Below are 18,273 nucleotides of genomic sequence, written 5' to 3'. Positions count from 1 at the left end.
GTCATGGGTTTCCACAGCTAGAAGAAATCATTCTCTGTCATCCTCCTTTCTGGGGAGGAGCCTCTTTGACTTAGCTATCTTGGACCTTGAATGGCTACAAGGCACCAAGTCTCACACCATGCCCATATTTAAAGCCTTTCTTGCTTAGAAATACCTACCAGAATTTGTTATGCACAACACATTGAAGCATCAGAATAGAATTGTAACAGATGTCCATTAGCTCTGATTATGTGTCATCCTTTATCAAATGTTGGAAATGAATTGTATGTTTAAAAGATATTTTGTTTTTATGTAATTTTTTTACATGGTAAACAGCTAAATATCCTTTTATCTGTTATTTATCCAAAGATGATATTTCCTTTCCACTGGCCGTGCCCATATGTTCCTCTTTGCCCATTGGCTTTAGCAGATGTTTTGAGTGCACCATGTCCATTCATAGTAGGGATTGATTCAAGATACTTTGATCTCTATGATCCACCACCAGATGTTAGTTGTGTCGACCTAGATACCAACACTATTTCTCAGTAAGTATATATTAGTGAGTCCTTCTGAATCTGGTTTTGTATATGTAAATATTTATTCCATTAATATGAACTGTGTTTTTTTAATATGCATTTTTCTATCTGTATTAAGTCCTATTAATATCTTTGCATCAGCTTTACTTATATTTTAAATAGTCTGAATTTCTAGCACTGGAGACTTCTTTGCTTAAAAGAAAACAAGTCTTCTCTACAGCTCTTTAAATATTTAAGAAACATTTTAATTTTATCTATTGTTTGAAAGTTCGAAGAAGAAAAGTTAAAAAGAACAAGAAAGTTAAAATTTTCATTAAGTAGATAATAAATTATTGGTGAAATCATGGGTGCAATCTAGAACTTAATCCTTTGATTCCAGTTTAAGAATTTAATTTTCTACAGAGAATGACTATACTTGCTTCCTCTGTGTGAGGGTAATATTTGTTCTTAATACTTCATGTTTATGTGATTGTTGAGTTTTATTTCACTTTACAATTTCCTTTTTTTCTTGTTACCCTTGAAACATTCCTTTGCTTAAATTTTTATCACATTTAAACTATTCAAGAGAGGGGAGAAAGGTAGTTGTGCTATAATAGGAACATGCTTTATACATTTGTATGTGACTCCTAGTCACAATCTTTGTACTCTCCTTAAATATAGTGTGACTATCCCCACTGACATGACTGAAAACATCTAGAGAGAAAACAGGAAGCCTATTTGCATACTCTACATCATTCTACACTAAAGATAATTCCTTCAAAGTTGATTTATAAAGCACAATATATGGTATAGCTTTTTATAGCTTTAATATGTAAAATGTGAACTTATGTTTCTATTTATTAACAAGCACTTAGATTTAATAAATTTTCCATGACTTTGGGGCCTTAAAGTAATTCTGATGCTAATCACTAAAACCTAATGCCTGTTGTTTTTTTAAACCCATACCCTTCTGCCTTAAAATCAATAGCAAGTATTGGTTTCAAGGTAGAAGAGAAGTAAGAGCTAGGCAATTGGGGCTTAAGTGACTTGCCCAGGGACACAGAGCTAGGAATTGACTGAGGCTGGATTTGAACCCAAAACCTCCTGTAGGCCTGGCTCTCTATCCACAAAGCCACTACCTGCCCCTTATGGCAGTTTTTAAGTCATAAAACTTCAGCTTAGAAAAAAAATTTAGGCATTTTTTGGTTAGGTATTGATTCAAAGACTTCCCAGAAGCAAGACCGAGTGAATATTTCTGCTTATTTAAAACTAGTTGTTACTGCTTATCATAATACATTTTTAATCATTGGTTACTTAACAGATATTATAATTGCTTTATGTACTTTCCCTTACACTTTTTGAGGAGAAACTTAAAATAAAAATATTCCTCATTTAATTCTCCTTCCTATCCATTCTTTTTTCAACTTTGACATTCTAATGTAAATTCCTGCTGAAGCTTATTGTGAGTACATTCAACCTTGTCTTTGTCAGAGAAAACTAAAAGAAAAGACAACTTTTCCCCACTGGTTGAAGCTAGAGGAGTATACTGTAAGCCTGCACTCTCCCTTAATACTCCTCCCATAGCTGCATCTTCCATATCTTCCTATTTTATCTCCCTTTTATTTTTCCTTTGTTAAATGGGCTTTTATCACTCCTAGTCCATGTCCTTGTCATAGAAAGATTGAGCAGTGACTAGCAGCTTCCCTTTTTCCCCTGAACCAAAAGCATTTAAGCCTTACATCAGACATGAAAAGGAAATATTAAATGAAATTCTACTTTATAAATCAATTGCCAATTATTTCTCTCTCTTTCTCTCTCTTCTCTGCCTCTTATAAATATATAGAACCTCTCTCAAAATAGCATTTCAGCTTGAATGAATTGCTGGAAGAAGTGAGAAATTTTATAAGATATAGCTCTTAACTGGGGGAGCACTGCCTCCATGATAGACCGAGCATGAATTTGGAGCAGTACTTTGAGAAGCAAGTTGTCCTTTCAGTTTGTAAGTGGCCTTAGACATTCATCAAAGACCAGAATGGCCAGTTGTGGAGTTTGTGTTTGTGCTAAACCCTAGATGCTGTTGAAGCTATGTCTCTTATTAACCAGAAGAATATCATATATTGGGCATCTGGGCATTATAAATGTTGGATAACATCCGTGACCATAGTCAAGTCACTTAATTTCTCTGGACCTCAGGTTTTTTTAGTTCTAAACTTGGATTATTTATAAGCTTTTCTCTACTCTGTGATCCAGTGATGCATATAACTAGATTCTAAAGAAATTTCCTATTATTATATAACGGAATGAGTCACTTGTTCTTTGTGAAATAGGAAGTGAAAATCAGAGACTGATGAAATTGGCAAAAGGTTGTTAGAAGATAAGAGCACAGATGCTTAATGTCTTCCCGTCTAGTTTTAGAGGGAAAATGTTGAGGGGAAGTTGAGGTAATTATGAAAACATTATTAGACATAAGCAGAATTTGATATCGGATACTATTGTGGGATTTTTAACAAGGAAATATAAAACATGGATAAGAACTTCACTGGATTCACCCTACTACCTTTTTCCTTGGACCAAAAGTATTTTAATACAAAACCAGAACCATGAAAGAAAGGAAAATCCTAAATTAAAATATATTTTTCAGTTACTTAAAAATAATTAATTTTGACTAATTTAAATTAGTCATTGTCATTTGGCTATGCTATTATAATATTATAATAAGACTTTCACAACAGGACCTCTGAAAACAAATCGGACTCCAATCTCCATTCCCAGCTCCTATGGTAGAGAAAAAAACTCCCAGGACAATGTCCTGATGTGTCTCACTCACACTAAAGCTTTCATATGATTAATTTTTCCCATTCCTTACTTTTTTACTGTTTTAGTAGGTAATATTTTTTTCAATTTTTCACCATCTTCCTATACAGTCTTTTGAAGATGATTTTATACCCTAAATTGAAATTGCTCTCTTGGCTGACATGTTTTTATGCTTGGCTAGAAGAACATTGACTGCAACAGTTTCTTTGCTAACAACTTCTTGTGGAAATTAAACCTCAAAGAAATGGCAATAATCAGTGTCATTGCTGAAACTTTTATCATTTTTCAAAATAAATAGTTTATATAATTAATAGGTTGAAGTGAGGTTATTGTAATTACATTTAGTGTCTTCTCATCTTTTCTTGTGAAAATTTTATCTTTGGTTCAGTCAAGCAATGATCTAATTTCATAATAAAAAGCTAATTCTGAAATTATCATTTCAAGAACCAGGCATTTCTTACATATCAGAATAATGAGTTTCATTTTTTGCATTGAGTTTTAGTGCCACCATATCTAGTGCCGTCTGACTGTTTTTTTTTCTTCCCTTCTTGAAGAAAATATCCATGATATGCCTGCTTTAGACTTCTGAATAATATACAAACCTTGGGCATTTCACTCCTTTCACTCCTTTATTCAGAACCATATTTTCCAACATAGTGTTCACCATTCTTCCCTGTATATGTTTTCATTTTGAAGTTATTAAGTATTAAAATTTGTGCTGCCTTTGGTTTGGAAAGTCTTATCAAATTCTTCATAGAACTCTATTCCTTCTCAAATACTGACATATAAACTGCAAGTATCTTCATGGCAGTTCTATTAACTTTTCTCACCCTTCATCCTTGTAATCTTTGTATTTGATGTTGTTTATCACACCATCATTCTTCATCTTCTTTTGTTCCCAGATTTTTCATGGTCTATTGTGCTTACAATTCTTGGCACTTAGTGGTGTTCAATAAATGTTTGTTGATTAATTGACCAGTCCTTCTTGGTTTCTTTTGCAAGATCATTATCCATAGCTCAGTCCCTATATGCAGATGTACCCCAGAACTGTGTACAGGGGCCAAACCTCTTCTTTTTCCATTCTTATCAGTTTCAGTGGATTCAGTTAGCATCTTTATGTAGATGATCCCCAAACCTCATATCTACTCCTCAATTTTCCTGTACCCTTGACTGCATGATGAATCTTCTGGAAAAAAAAATAGTGCAAGCAATCAACAAGTATTTATTATATACTTACTAAGTGTCAGGAGATAGAATTTTTAGATATCATTGATAAAAAAGGAGACATAAAATAATCTGGAAAATTGGAAGTTGAATTTTTACAGAAGGATATATTTTTAAAACTTTATTCTTATTTGAAAGAGGGGATATATTTTTATTTTGAAGTATCATCATGTTTCATTAACTCCTAGAGTTACAACTCTATGAGAACAAAGTGTTCTGGTTCAACAGCCTCATTTTAGGAGTAAAGAAACTGAGACCCAAAGAAGTTAAATAACATATTCAAGGACATCCATATAGTTAATAACAAGGAGAATTGTAAGACTTCTGATTGTCAGGCTGACATTTTTTCAACTATATCAGGATGATTTCACCATAATGGTCTTCTTTCAGAACTGGAAAACTCTAACAGAATAATAAATAGAAAAGAATATATTGAGCTGAACAAACTTAGATATTCAGAACTTAAAGACTTATGACATTCTTTGAATAGAAACATTACATATTTTATATTGCATTATATATATATATTTCTTAGCATCAAATAGTACCTTCATATAATTAAATCACTTATGAAAGCTCAGAAAACTTGTAAATAACTGTAAAAAAGGAAAAATAACAAGCATGTCCTTTTAAGACCATACCACAAAAAATAGTGATTAGTGAGGAAAACAAAAGCAAAATATACAAACCTATATTATAGAGAATTAATGATAATGTTCAGAATAATGAGTGGGTCAAAGAAAAAAAATCAGTGAGAAAGTAATGATGTAAAAGATAATGACAGTGGTGAGATAATAAAACAATATGTTTCCATTAAAGCCATCCTAAGAAGTAAAATTATATCTCTAAAAATATTGAATAATAAAATGGAAAAAGAGCAAAATATATAATCTTTAAAATGAGAAAGTTGAATAAGACACAGTAATCAAAGAAGAAGAAATCTGGGCAATTAGTGTAGAAGTAGATGAAATGGAAAATAATAAGAATGTGTAATTGCTACAACTAAATGTTGGTTCTTCAAAAAAAAAACTAAGAGCAGTAATTAAATAAAGATAAATTGAACAAAAAGAAGAGGAGAGAAATCAAGTTATCAAAATAAATAAGGTGAAATCATAACAAACAGAATGGAAAAAATGATTAAAAGCTACCATATGCAGTTGTATACCAACAAAACTTGTTTTTAAAAAATATATTAGCTACCAAAAATGTACAGTGAAGAATGAATCAAACTCTTTGTCAATCAGCAACCTTTAAGTTAATCAATCAAAAACTTAAGTACCCCTACTTAGTACCTTAGCAGTCACTAAGTATGAGAGTTCACAAGTCACTTGCTAGAGTGGGTGACGGCTCTAGAGGCCACTGCCCACCCCCTGGGAAGTGCTAGGCAAATTGAAAGACTAGGATTGGTTCTCAAAAAGTGAGGGAGTGACAGGAAGTGACATGGAGAAAACTGCTTTAAAAAGGCCAGCTTGAGAATTCTGTCATTCACTCTGTGTTGGTGAGCTGGACTGGAGGAGGAGACTTTCCCTAGATCCTGTATCTGCTTGTGGTGGTGAGTGGAGTGATTCCTTCCTTTGTTCTTTGGTGAGGAGACCCTCCCTGCTCTTTGGCACTTAGGTGGGACACTCCCTTCAGCGAGTTCTGGTAAGATTCTTGACTGTCTTAGCCTCATGAGCACTGAAGGTTCTCGGAGGATTCTTCAGTGTCTTCTGGCTCTTTGGATTTTGGCTTCCTAATTAGGACTTTGGATTCTGGTGAGCTTCACTTTTGGAATCACATTTGGGGTCTGGAGACTTTAGGATTAAACTCAGGGCATTTGTAGCAAGGCAGTACTTTCTGTCTCTTTATCTATATTTTTCCACTTTAACTCTTACCTCTTCTTTGTAAATAAAGCTGCTAAAAGTAATTTTGACTTAAGCTGTAATATTTTTTTTAATTGGAGACCACAATATTACTTTAGAATTCTCATATTTAGCATAAAACCTAAATTTAAATTTTTACATTAATTGGCAGACCACAAAGGTTTTGATAGTTACCTCAATCTTCTTCAATTTTCTTCACTTTTTACTATCCTTCAGTCAGGTCTTTAGTTTTTGATTGATTAACTTAAAAGTTGCTGATTGATAGACAAAGAGAGTTTGATTCACTCTTCACAATCCTCCTGTGATTCTTTGAGAGACTCCCCAATGAATCATTTAACATAACCACCTTATACCTTTAAAGATCTTCTAGCTAAAGGTGCATACAATATTGTACTTTCTAAGAGGAAATTACAATAGTTGGAGATAAGAGGGAAATAAAAGAGAGTAAGAGAGCAAAACCAATGTTTGCTAGGCACATTGACAAAAAGCCAGTTAGGGGCAGTCCCCTTTGGCAAAAAAAAAAAAAAATTTACATTCAGAATAAATGTGTTCAGCCCCCTTCAGTTCAATCAATTACATCCCAAAGTTCATTCTGGATCTGCTGATGAAGTTTAGGTTTCTTTATAGCATTTTCTCAAACAGTTTACTTTCTTGATTTGAGGAGTTAGTGAGCTTCTTTTCTTGAAATTTCTCTTTAAAAATTTTATGAAAAGTATACAGTATCCAAATTAATTTAACAAAAAAATTAACCCAATTATGAAATATGAATTGTCAATATGAAATAGAGTTCCTAACTAGTAATCTCAGAAGAACGAAATGGAAACAAGTTGTAAAGGAAATACCAAAAGGAAAAAGTCCTGGGCTATATGGATTTACAATTGAATTCTATCATGGGCTTATAGAGCAATTAACACCTATACTATATATAGGAAATATTCTCAAAAATTCGGAAATAGCATACCATGAAATTTATTTTATGAAATAAATGTTCCAAGATCTAATAAACTAGCAAAGAATAAAACTAAGGGAATTCTAGACCTTTATCATTAATGTTGTTTTTAAATTTTTTAAACAAAATCCTAGCAAAAATGATATAGCATTACAACCAAAAATTATTTACTGTGTTTTGTTGCATTTATATTAGAGATGCAAGGATAGCTGAACATTAATAAAACAATATAAAAATAAAAATACCTCAAATTACATGATTATAGTAATACAGAAAAGATTTGACAAAGCTTAACATTCACTTATACTAAAAAAAAAAACTTTAAAAAACATAAGCAAAGAGGAATCTTTTAAAAATAATATTAAAAGTATATATCTAAAACCCCAAGCTAGTATTACTTGTAATTGGAAACTCTAATATAGCTTTATCCCAGAATAAATCAAGAATATTCCTTTTCCTTGTTATTTGACTTAATGTTAGAAATGCATGAATACTAGTGATAAGAGAATGGAAAGAAGTTTGACCCATAAATACTGCCAAAGAAGAGACAAAACTATCCCTGTTTGCTGAAGATATATTGTCTTACTTTAAAAATTCCAATCAGAAAAGAAACTGAGGCACTTAATAGCTTCAGTGAAGTATTCAAATCAACATTATGTGCTATGTAGCACTAACAACATCTCAGAAAAAATAATAAGGAAATCTTATTCAAAATAACAAAATGCGTAAAATATGAGTTAATTTAAGGAACACTCAAGACACATACTATAATTATAAAATACTCCTAAAATAAATAAATTATGACATTTATTACTCTTTTGCTTAGACAGTTCCAATATAATTAAAATTATAGTATCTAATTCACATATTTAGTGCTGTGTTAATCAAACTACCAAGGCAGTACTTTTAGAATTAGACAAGATAATTACAAAATCCATTTAAAAAAAAACCAAAAGGGCTATAACAGGGATTCTTTTTTAATTTTTTAAAATTTTATTGTCATTGTCATGCAAAACACACTTCCATATTGGTCATTGTTGTAAGAGCAAACACATATGTGAAAAACAACTCCTACAGTGCTTTCTCTGGAGATGGATAGTCTTTCAGAATTGTCTCAAAACATTGCATTGCTAAGAGTAGTCAAGTTTTCACAGATATGCATCATACAGTATTGCTATTATTGTATATAATGTTCTCCCAGTTCTACTGTTTTCACTCTGCATCAGTTCCCACAGATCTTTTCAGATTTTTCTGAAATTATCCTTTTCATCATTTCTTATAGCACAATAGTATTCCATCACCAACATGTACCACAGTTTGTTCAGCCATTCCCCAGTTGATGGATATCCCCTCATTCTCCAATTCTTTTCCACTGCAAAAAGAGCTGCTCTAAATATTTTTGTACAAGTAGGTCCTTCCCCCTTTTTTAATTATCTCTTTGGGATATAGACCCAGTAGTAGTATTACCGGATCAATGGTTATACAGTGTTATAACCCTTTGGACATAGTTCCCAATTACCCTCCAGAATGGTTAGATCAGTTCACAACTCCACAACAATGCATTAGTGTCCCGATTTTGCCATATCCCCTCCAACATTTACCACTTTCCTTTACTACCATATTGACCAGTCTGTTAAGTATGAAGTGTTACCTCAGCATTATAGAAAAGGGATTCTTAACCTGGGGTGAGTGAACTTGGTTATTGTGATAATCAAGACAACTATTTCAAAATAGCTGGTTTCTTTTGTTTTCCTTTGTATTTTATTATGCTTTAAAAAACATTCTGAGTAGGGATCTATAGAGTTCACCATGAACTACCAAAAGAATCCATGATACAAAAAAGGTTAAGAACTCCAGATATAGAATAACAAGAGAAATAATCAAAATCACTTTGGGGGCCCTGTGTGGGTTTATCCTTTATCTTTTCCAGAATCAATTGACTACTCCACTTCTCAGCCATGATCTCCAAACCTTTTCACCTCCATTCTAGCCATTAGCTTTCCCCTCACCTCCCTGGAAACTTGGTCTCTTCTCCATGGAACCACCCTAGATTCTAAGAAGTGGTAACCTTTCATCTTATCTTACCTAGAACCAGGTTTATATCTTAATTCCATAATAAATTTAGTATGTTCAGAAGCATCAAATTCATTGATAAAAATATTAAGTAGCACAGAACCAAGGGTAGCTCACTGGGGCATTCCTCTAGAAACCTGTCTCTGAAGGTCATATCAGTCCATTAATCACTACTATTAGAATCCAGTCATTCACATGGTTCTAAATTCACCTAACTGTACTATCATCCAGCCCACATCTTTTCATCTCTTCCATAGGAGTTGTGTCACAGGAAACTTCATCAAATAGGCTATGATTGTGACATTTCTTTGGTCTGGTAGCCTAGTAACCCTAACCAAAAAAAGGAAGTTAATTTCATAATTTGCTTTTGATGATGCTGACTCTTAGTCATCTCCACTTCTCTTCTTAAGTGCTCACAGATGTTAATAGTATGTATTGAAGATTTTGTCAGCATTTGTGGTCAGGCCCATAGGCCTATAATTTAAAATTCCATTTCCTTTACCTTTTTAAAAATTGGGATAGAATCTACCTGTTTCCAGTCTTGTGGTACCTCTACAAATCCCTGAGATTTTTTAAAGATCATTGTAAAATGGCTCAGAAATCACATTGGCTAATTCTTTAGGTACTCAGTGATCTAGTCACCCTGGATCTGGTGACTTCAGCTTCTCAAGAACAGCTAAAGAAGTGCTTTGGGAAGTCACAAGGATGGTGAATAGACTCATGAGAGAGTCAGCTGATATGTCCTTTCTAAAAGCAATTGTATACTGATTAGATTACTGTTCCCAGAGCAAAAAAGTATATAGAGTAGGGGTAAAGAGACACTGTAGGATATGCATGCTTGTCAATTGGGCATATTGGAAAGGAGATAACTAGGATGGGTGGAGACAAGATATGAACCATGGTCTGAAACAAGATAAATATAATAGACCACATGTCTTATTGTCTGACTAACTAATCAGGATAGCAATGGCCTAGGGCAATGGTTCCAAAATTGATTCACCCAAGCCATAGTCTCATTAAGTTGAGTGGTCATGGGAGAACTGCTATAGGGCTTATGGTAAGCTGGTGGATGGAGTGACTGGGAAATGGTAGTTCCAAGGCTGCGGAGTTGGAATTTTTTCTTCTAGACAGTAGAGAGCCATTGGAAGTTTTTGAAGAGGTAGTGCCTTGGTTACTCTCCTACCTTTGAAACATGACTGACATATCTATGCAGGATGGATTGGAGAGAGACAAACAAAGCATAGAAAGTAATTAGAATTCTCCTGACCAATTTGGAAGCTGAACTTGAGTTGTTGGCCTGGAGAATACAGAGAAGCAATGGCATCAAAAGATGCTCTGGAGATAGAATTAGCAAGACTTGACAATTAATTGAATATGGAGGCAATAGAGACAAGAAAGTATGAAAGCTAACCAAGATTATAAACTTAATATCTTGAAGGATGGTAGCACCCTCAATAGAACAAGGGAAGTTTGGGTGAGGGATAAAATGAGAGAGGAAGACGAGCTCCATTTTTGATGTATTCAATTTGAGATTTGAAAGAACATGTGGGTAGAGATGGCTATTAGTCAACATGGAATTGTAACTGGGATATAATTCACATAGATTTATCATATGCTTAATTGAACCTATGGCAGTACCCATTATATACAAAGCATTATGTCAGGCACATACTGCAAGAGACAAAAATAAAGTAGTCACTACCTGCAAGGAGCTTACCTTCCACTGAGGAAATAAAACACACTTAGCTTTCCAATCACTTTTATTTTTACCACTCCTCATAAAATGTACTTCATCCCAGATCTTTTCCTGAATTCTAAAGCATGGTCTAAAAAACCAAATTCTGTATTCAGTCATCATTTTTTAATTAGTCATTTGCTTCCTACATCTGCTTTTTTTTTTTAATTCTGAAGCTTCTACCTTTAATCATCAGGAGTGATGGAAACACTGCCTGTGATCCTAAAGTGTTCAGTTTCTTGCCCAGGAATTCATAACACCTAGTGATAATTTCCAATTTCCTTCTGTCTATAATTTGTCTCTGTGAAGCATAGAAGTAGGTTAGCAACATCGTGTGGTAGAAAGAAGGCTGGATTCAGAGTCAGAGACTTGGATTCAAATCTTTGCTCTGACACTCTGCCCCTCAGCAATTTTGAGCCTATTTCCTCATCTATAAAATGACTATTTTAGACCAGAAGATCTATAAGCCTCCACCAGCTCTGAATTGTGATCCTATGATTAGCCTTGACAGGACTCAGGAGGCTCTTGGTCATATCCTGTATATGTGCCCTGAGAAGATATCATGTCTTCATTTCAGCTTTACATATAGCCACTTCAGTATTGCTTAGGAGCAGAATAGTCTCTATTACGCTTTGCCTTTTGACTATTACTGAATGACCTTTCTCCTGATGGCATATATATATATATATATATGCATATATATATATATATATATATCCATATCATTATAACTTGCAGTACAAAAACTTAACCCAAATACTTAGTCTCAAGTATTCAATGATCCTTTTCCCCTTTCTTCTCTTTGCCATCCTCTACAATATTAGCATAAGATGGGTTTCTTTTGTTTCTTCAGATTCCTTTTCATGTTTCTTTGTGAAGCACATCCTTTTAGAACCATTGGATTCTCCCTGTTAATTTGGAGAGGGAAGAGATATTGCTCTTCCCCTTTCATCTTTTTCTTCTAGTAAGGAAAGAAATGTGCACATAAAGCACATTGTGTTTTTAATAGGAACAAAAACACAAGCCAAGGGCACACTGTAAGTTAATAGAAAATTCCTCTTTTGTCCCATACTTATAGGAGCTAAGATTCTATTCTTTTTATTTTAAACCCTTACCTTCCATCTTAGAATCACACAGCTAGGAAGTATCTTGAGGCCTTATTTGAACCCAGGATCTCCTGAGTCTAGGCCTGGTTCTCAATCCACTGAGCTACCCAACTGCCCCCTTCCTATTCTTTATTATTCTGATTACTAACTTTTCTGGCTAACTCTTCCTAGCAAACTATAAGAGCAAACAGATAGTTTTCCTTACCTATTTATTACCTTGGAATTGACTGAGTCACTGAGGAGCTTTTGAGAAAGGCTTTCTCTATAGAAAACTTTCTCATCTTTTCCTAGAACCATTCTCATCCTTCTTACCAATGTAGCACTATTTGACTTGGCTGTGTTTTTCAACTTTATCTTTCAGTCATATGTAAGTCATTTCTTTCCCACCATCTACACTGAGTCTCACAAACACAGTGTGATATCGAAATCACTTTAAAAGACTGATATATATTAATTTAAGGTCGTCAAGGAATTCAGCTATGTAATTCCTAAATGAAAACTCAAGTCAGCAGTCAACCTTTTATGGAGTTTTTAATTACAAACAGGAGGAAGAAAGGTATTAGAGAGAGAGAGAGAGAGAGAGAGAGAGAAAGGGGAGAGAAGGGAATAGGGCTTAAATACCCCCTCTGTTTAGGCTGGGCCAAAGGCCCAAGCCCTTAGATAGCTGTGGCAAAGAAAAGAGATCAGTCCTTATCACTCACGTGACCAAAATGGAGAAACAGTCTCAGGGGCCTCCACCTCCAGCCTCCTTCAGAGAAAAACCTCTCAGAGCAAAACCTCTCAGCCCCAAACCTCTCAGAGACCGCTATCTTTAAGGACACCATCTAAGTCCCCTCCCCTCAGTTCTCACATCTACCAATCACTGTCGATGTCTCCCCTGTGCCAATGGTGGCTCTAGCTTAACCCAGGACCACCCAGAGGTTTGTTTCCTTTGCACATGTCTGTTGAAGGTCATATTCTCAAATAATTAAATCTTGATCTTTGCTGCAGCCCTTCCTAAATCCTGTTAGACTGAGTAGGGTGGAGATTGTAAGTTCCAAGACCTGGTTCTGTCATTCCAAGTATCTCTATTGTATCAATTCTAAAATCAATCATGACTCAAAGAACTTCCTGTTCTATGCTTAAGCATAGGTCAAAGCCCTTTCCATTGTTTAGCAAAAGGTTTCTGTCCTAAAGTAGTCTTAAGTAGGGAGGAGAAGGACCCTCCAATGCCAAGGGTTTTCACATTCCAATAGAGTTCTTACTATCAGTTGGAAATTTTTCAAGTATGAAATTTCCCAATGGGGAAATTTCCAACATTCATAAGTCTAAGAAATTTTAAGGTTTACAACAGGCAAACTATTGTCTTTTCTTTTTTTTTAACCTTAACTTTTGTCTTAAAATCAATACAAGTATCAGCTCCAAGGCAGAAAAGCGATATGGGCTAGACATTTGGGGTTAAGTGACTTGCCCTGAGCCACACAGTTAGGAAGTATTTCAGTCCAGACATGGAACCCAGGTCCTCCTGACTTTAGTCCTGGCACTCTATTTTATCTACCTGCTCCTGCAACCTATCTTTAAAACATTCTTTCACATAGCAAAGAAATAATTTTGATTAGGTAAATTGCTAGAACATAAAGTATATTCAAAACTTAGGTATAATGTCCTTCTTGAGTTTATACTGTATTTAATCCCTTTATGGGAGAGATTAATTTTTAATAAGGTCACTTAAATATTTATGTGACTAAAATTCACTTTAATGGAATTAAAGTATTTTACTCTGGTTCCAGTTTAACTAGTTTTAAGTTATTCACATCTATTTATTGCTCTGATATTGTCAGCATAATTCCTAACAAATATCTATTCTTCCTATGGTCATGGGTCTATATATATAATATACTAGAGTACTAACATACTCTAGTATATTAGTATAAGATATAAGTATAAGATAAGTATAAGATATAAGTATAAGATAACTCTAGTATAATAGTATAAGATAAAGACCTTCTAGTCTTAAAATACCAGGTAACCCAAATCCCCACTATAGTGCTTTTCTCCTTTTGTCTCCAAATACTTTGTTTTTTCTTTGCTACCACTTTATGTTTTCTCTTTTTCCTTTTTCACACATAATAGGAGAATAACTTCTTTTTTAATCCATTTAATAAACATATTATTGTTGTCTTTAAATTTCAGAACTGGAGACAAGAAAAATATAGCTTGGAAGATACTTCCAAAGAAACCATGCAAAAACTTGATGAACACATTGAACAATTTGCACCAGCAACTAGCAAAATGTAAGTGGATAAATTTATATGTCAAGGGAGAGACTTGTTAACCTTTCCATTAATTTTTATCTTTTGAGACTAATATGAAATACTTGGCACATTTTGCACTTGAAATACCATAGCATTAGAGATGGAAGTTTTCATATCTTAGGTGTTAAAGCAAAATTTAGAGTAAAAAAGATGAAGCAGATAAATAATTGAACATTTTTACTCATTCTTCTGTCATATTGGAAGGAATTGTTGAATGATAAAGTAGGAAAGAATCCTTAATTATCTTCTTTAATTCTTCTTTTCCTAAATTGCTGTGGAAGAACAAAAGTTCATCTTTCTAGACTTTGCTCATAATTAAAATAGCAAGATAGAGAGAAATAAGTGTTGAAGCAAGTTTTGAAGATTTGAGAAAATTTACTTTAAAATTAGATTAGAAAATTATAGTTATAGTATATAGTGTAGGCGTTAGGCCATATGCTTTTGATTCAGTGACTATTGCATCTGCACTCTAAAGTTTCAAATGTTTAGAAAATAGTAGATATTTTCCCAAGGTATAATTGCATTAATCAGGATGGAAATTGATTTAGCACATGTAGGATTTCTATAAAAGGAATAAGTAAGGATGTGTCCTGGTAGTATTCCAAAGATGGTGATAAAGGGATTGAACTGTATTTTCTTTGCTTGAGTTCCTGATAGTTTATTAATAACCCTCTTTAAAAGCCTTAAAGAAATATCATGATTCATATGCAGTATACTAAATGGGAAGCAATCATGTGTATAGTATGGGGCATGAAGTTGGCCTTTAAATTTATCAGACATAGAGAACTAGAAAAACCATATCAAAAGTTATTAAGATAAACAAGTATCACCTTTATATAGCATGAGTAAGATATACCCAATAGGAGTTGAAAAAATAGAAAAGCACACTTTAAACTTTTCATGGTGTACTCATATGAAACTGACTCTTCAGCCAATGGAACTGTCTCAGAACCGTTAAGTAAAACAAAATGTAGTTATACAGTTTATAAGTGTGGAAAATAGTTGCCATCATTATGAAGAAAACAACAATATTGTATTTCTTCACAGTGCAGCAGAGACCCAGAGAAGATGAATTGATGGATTTAGCAATGAATGACTATGATTTTAACTCAGGAAAAAGATTACATTTGATAGATATGGAAATCCAAGAGGCATTTTTAGGTTTCATGGCCTCTATATTAAAAGGTTACAGATCATACTTAAGGCCAATAACACAAGCGCCATCTGAGACAGCTACAGATGCAAGTTCCCTTTTTGAGCTACAAGGTGAGTGATTTCATTTTTTTTATCTAATAGTTTTGGTTCTTTAATGAGGGAGTTATGTGAATGACACTTTTTCAATTAATACTTTTAACTGTTCCATATTAAATAAATTTATTTAAGATTGATTCTTAATTCCCTCAGATCTGTTGATTGTATACAAATGAGTAAAAGCAGGCAAGAGGAATAGTTTAAGTAGTAACAAGATATTGTACCTAAAATTTTTGTGTTTAGTATTTGAAAGAAAAACTGTAGTGAAAAATGTAGAAGTCAGTTACTTTATAATTTAGACCCTTTTTTTGTATAGAATGAATTTCCTTGACAGGGTGAACTCTGGGTATGGAAACACCATCAGTGTACATCACAAATAATCTTCACTTTGTGTTTTTAGAGTTTCCTGGAAATACTGAAATATTTAGCCACTTTTCTGAATTTATATAGCTAGTATGTTTCAGGGGCAAGACTTGAACAGAGGCCTTCTTGACCATGCCACACTAAGCCTAGAAAGATAAATGTGAAAATGAATTTCAAAGAGGAAAAGTACTTCTCTTTAGGAAAATAAGATAAAGGAACCAAATAAAGTAATTTGAGAAATTAATTTGGATAATAAGTTCTCTGTATCATATTTAATTGTTTTTTATTCATAAATTTAAAATATCCAAGCTACATACTGATAGTTTATGTGCTTGCTTAATAGGGTTCTTAAAAAGCCGAGACCGTTCCCATCAAAAATTCTACAGCATGATGACCAAAACACAAATGTTTATTCGCTTTATTGAGGAATGTTCTTTTGTCAGTGACAAAGATGCAAGCCTAGCATTTTTTGATGATTGTGTAGACAAAGTAAGTAATGCTGTTATGTAATCTCATTTATAGATAATCTTTACTTTGGCTTATAATAATAAATCCTATAAATATGGAGGGGGGGGGTTGCCAGTTTATGAAGTATCTTTGCTTGCTTTATTTGAAATAAATTAAGTCATTGTGTCAGGACAATACAAGTATCAGTATGCTTTCTGGAAAAAAAGTTTCAAGAAAGATGATTTTAAAGTAGATTTAAATAAACCAGTTTTGTCATTGACCTCCCATACAGAAAATTGGTCCTCATGACAAAGTCCAATTGAATTGAAACCTTTTACTAAATAATATAGTAGATAGTGTGCTAGCAATGTTTGATAGCTTTCTGCTGACTTTAAGATTCTTTTCTTAGCCCTGTTCCATCCTCTTCCAGTTCACAGTTATTTGTCTCATCCTGAGAATTCCCTGATTAAAGCATACAAAATTTTCTATTCTTTACCTTTTTTTTAATTTTCAATAATTAATAGTTATGCCAACTCTCAATTTCTGTTATTGAAAAATGCTATAAACTGTGCATTGTATTCTAGCCTGAAAATTCCTTAAGTTTCATAGTATTATAGATTAGAGTTGGAAAGGACTTTAGAGATCCAACCCTTTCCCCATTTTACAAAAGAAGACATTGAGAACTGGAGAGGTAAAGTAATTGGCCCAAGGTTTTATAGCTAATAATGACAGCTTCTGATTCCTTATCTTCTATGCTTTCTACTACAATTTGCAACCTTAGGGCTTTGAATAATGTAATGCAGGTTTATTCCTAAATTTGAAACTCCTTTATATTATTTTGCCAAATCAACAAGTCTTATACATAGGAAGGTAGTTTATGTTCATTATTTTAAAAGTAATGAATAGTACTTTGGATTATGTTATTTTAGAAGTTGGCTGCTCTGTCAGTATTCAAAGGTGATAAGAATAAATACATAGGGCCCCAAAAGTCTTAGTGCAATTTTATGTTTTATTAACTTAAAAACTTCATTAAGGCTTTTGGGTTAGTAAGTGCTGTATGTTTTTTAGAGTTTTATAAGAATATTCTATACATTTTGCAAAATAGTTTTATTTCACTACTAATTCACTAACCTAATTCAAATTTTTCCAGAGTTATTAACACTGGACTTGCATGTGATACATACATTATAAACTATTAACAGAATAATGTATTCATTGCCTCTATTCCTCATGATAATTTTCTTTTGTTCCCCAATTTAGAAAACTAAGGAATTAGTGACTTAGAGAAATTCTTTTTTTTTTTTTAATTCTCACCTTCTGTCTTAGAATCAATATTAAGTATTGGTTACAAGGCAGAAAAATAGTGAGGGATTGGTAATTAGAATTAAGCGATTTGCCCAGGGTCACATAGAAAGGAAGTGTCTGAGGTCACATTTGAACCCAGGACCTCCCATCTTCAGACCCAGCTCTCTATTTTGTGAACCACCTAGCTACCCTTGAGAAGCACTTTTTTTACTCATAGAATTATAGAGAAATACCTCTTCTTTTAAAGGTGTCAAAAAGTTAGAAAGTAACTATTTCCCAAGTAACTCCACTACCCCCAAATATTGTTGGATGAGGAAGACATGTCTCCTCTATCTCTAGTTGGAACTCAGTGAGTT

General features: G+C 33.5%; 1 protein-coding gene across 8 annotated transcripts in view; it reads left to right on the top strand.

Moving 5' to 3' along the window:
• The window catches only part of DENND4A (DENN domain containing 4A), a 174,222-nt gene that overhangs the window by 99,707 nt on the left and 56,242 nt on the right, over positions 1-18,273 (top strand). For all 8 annotated transcript variants that reach the window (XM_007479594.3, XM_016427162.2, XM_016427160.2 and 5 more), the window contains exons 11-14: positions 349-524; positions 14,430-14,530; positions 15,599-15,817; positions 16,509-16,654. In XM_007479594.3, the coding sequence (XP_007479656.1) occupies positions 349-524; positions 14,430-14,530; positions 15,599-15,817; positions 16,509-16,654 (642 nt within the window). The remainder of the gene's footprint in view (positions 1-348; positions 525-14,429; positions 14,531-15,598; positions 15,818-16,508; positions 16,655-18,273) is intronic.

This window comes from Monodelphis domestica, chromosome 1 (assembly GCF_027887165.1).
Source record: "Monodelphis domestica isolate mMonDom1 chromosome 1, mMonDom1.pri, whole genome shotgun sequence".
Taxonomy (NCBI): Eukaryota; Metazoa; Chordata; class Mammalia; order Didelphimorphia; family Didelphidae; genus Monodelphis; species Monodelphis domestica.
The sequence above is the reverse complement of the archived record's forward strand: the minus strand, read 5'-3'. Positions and strand labels throughout refer to the sequence as shown.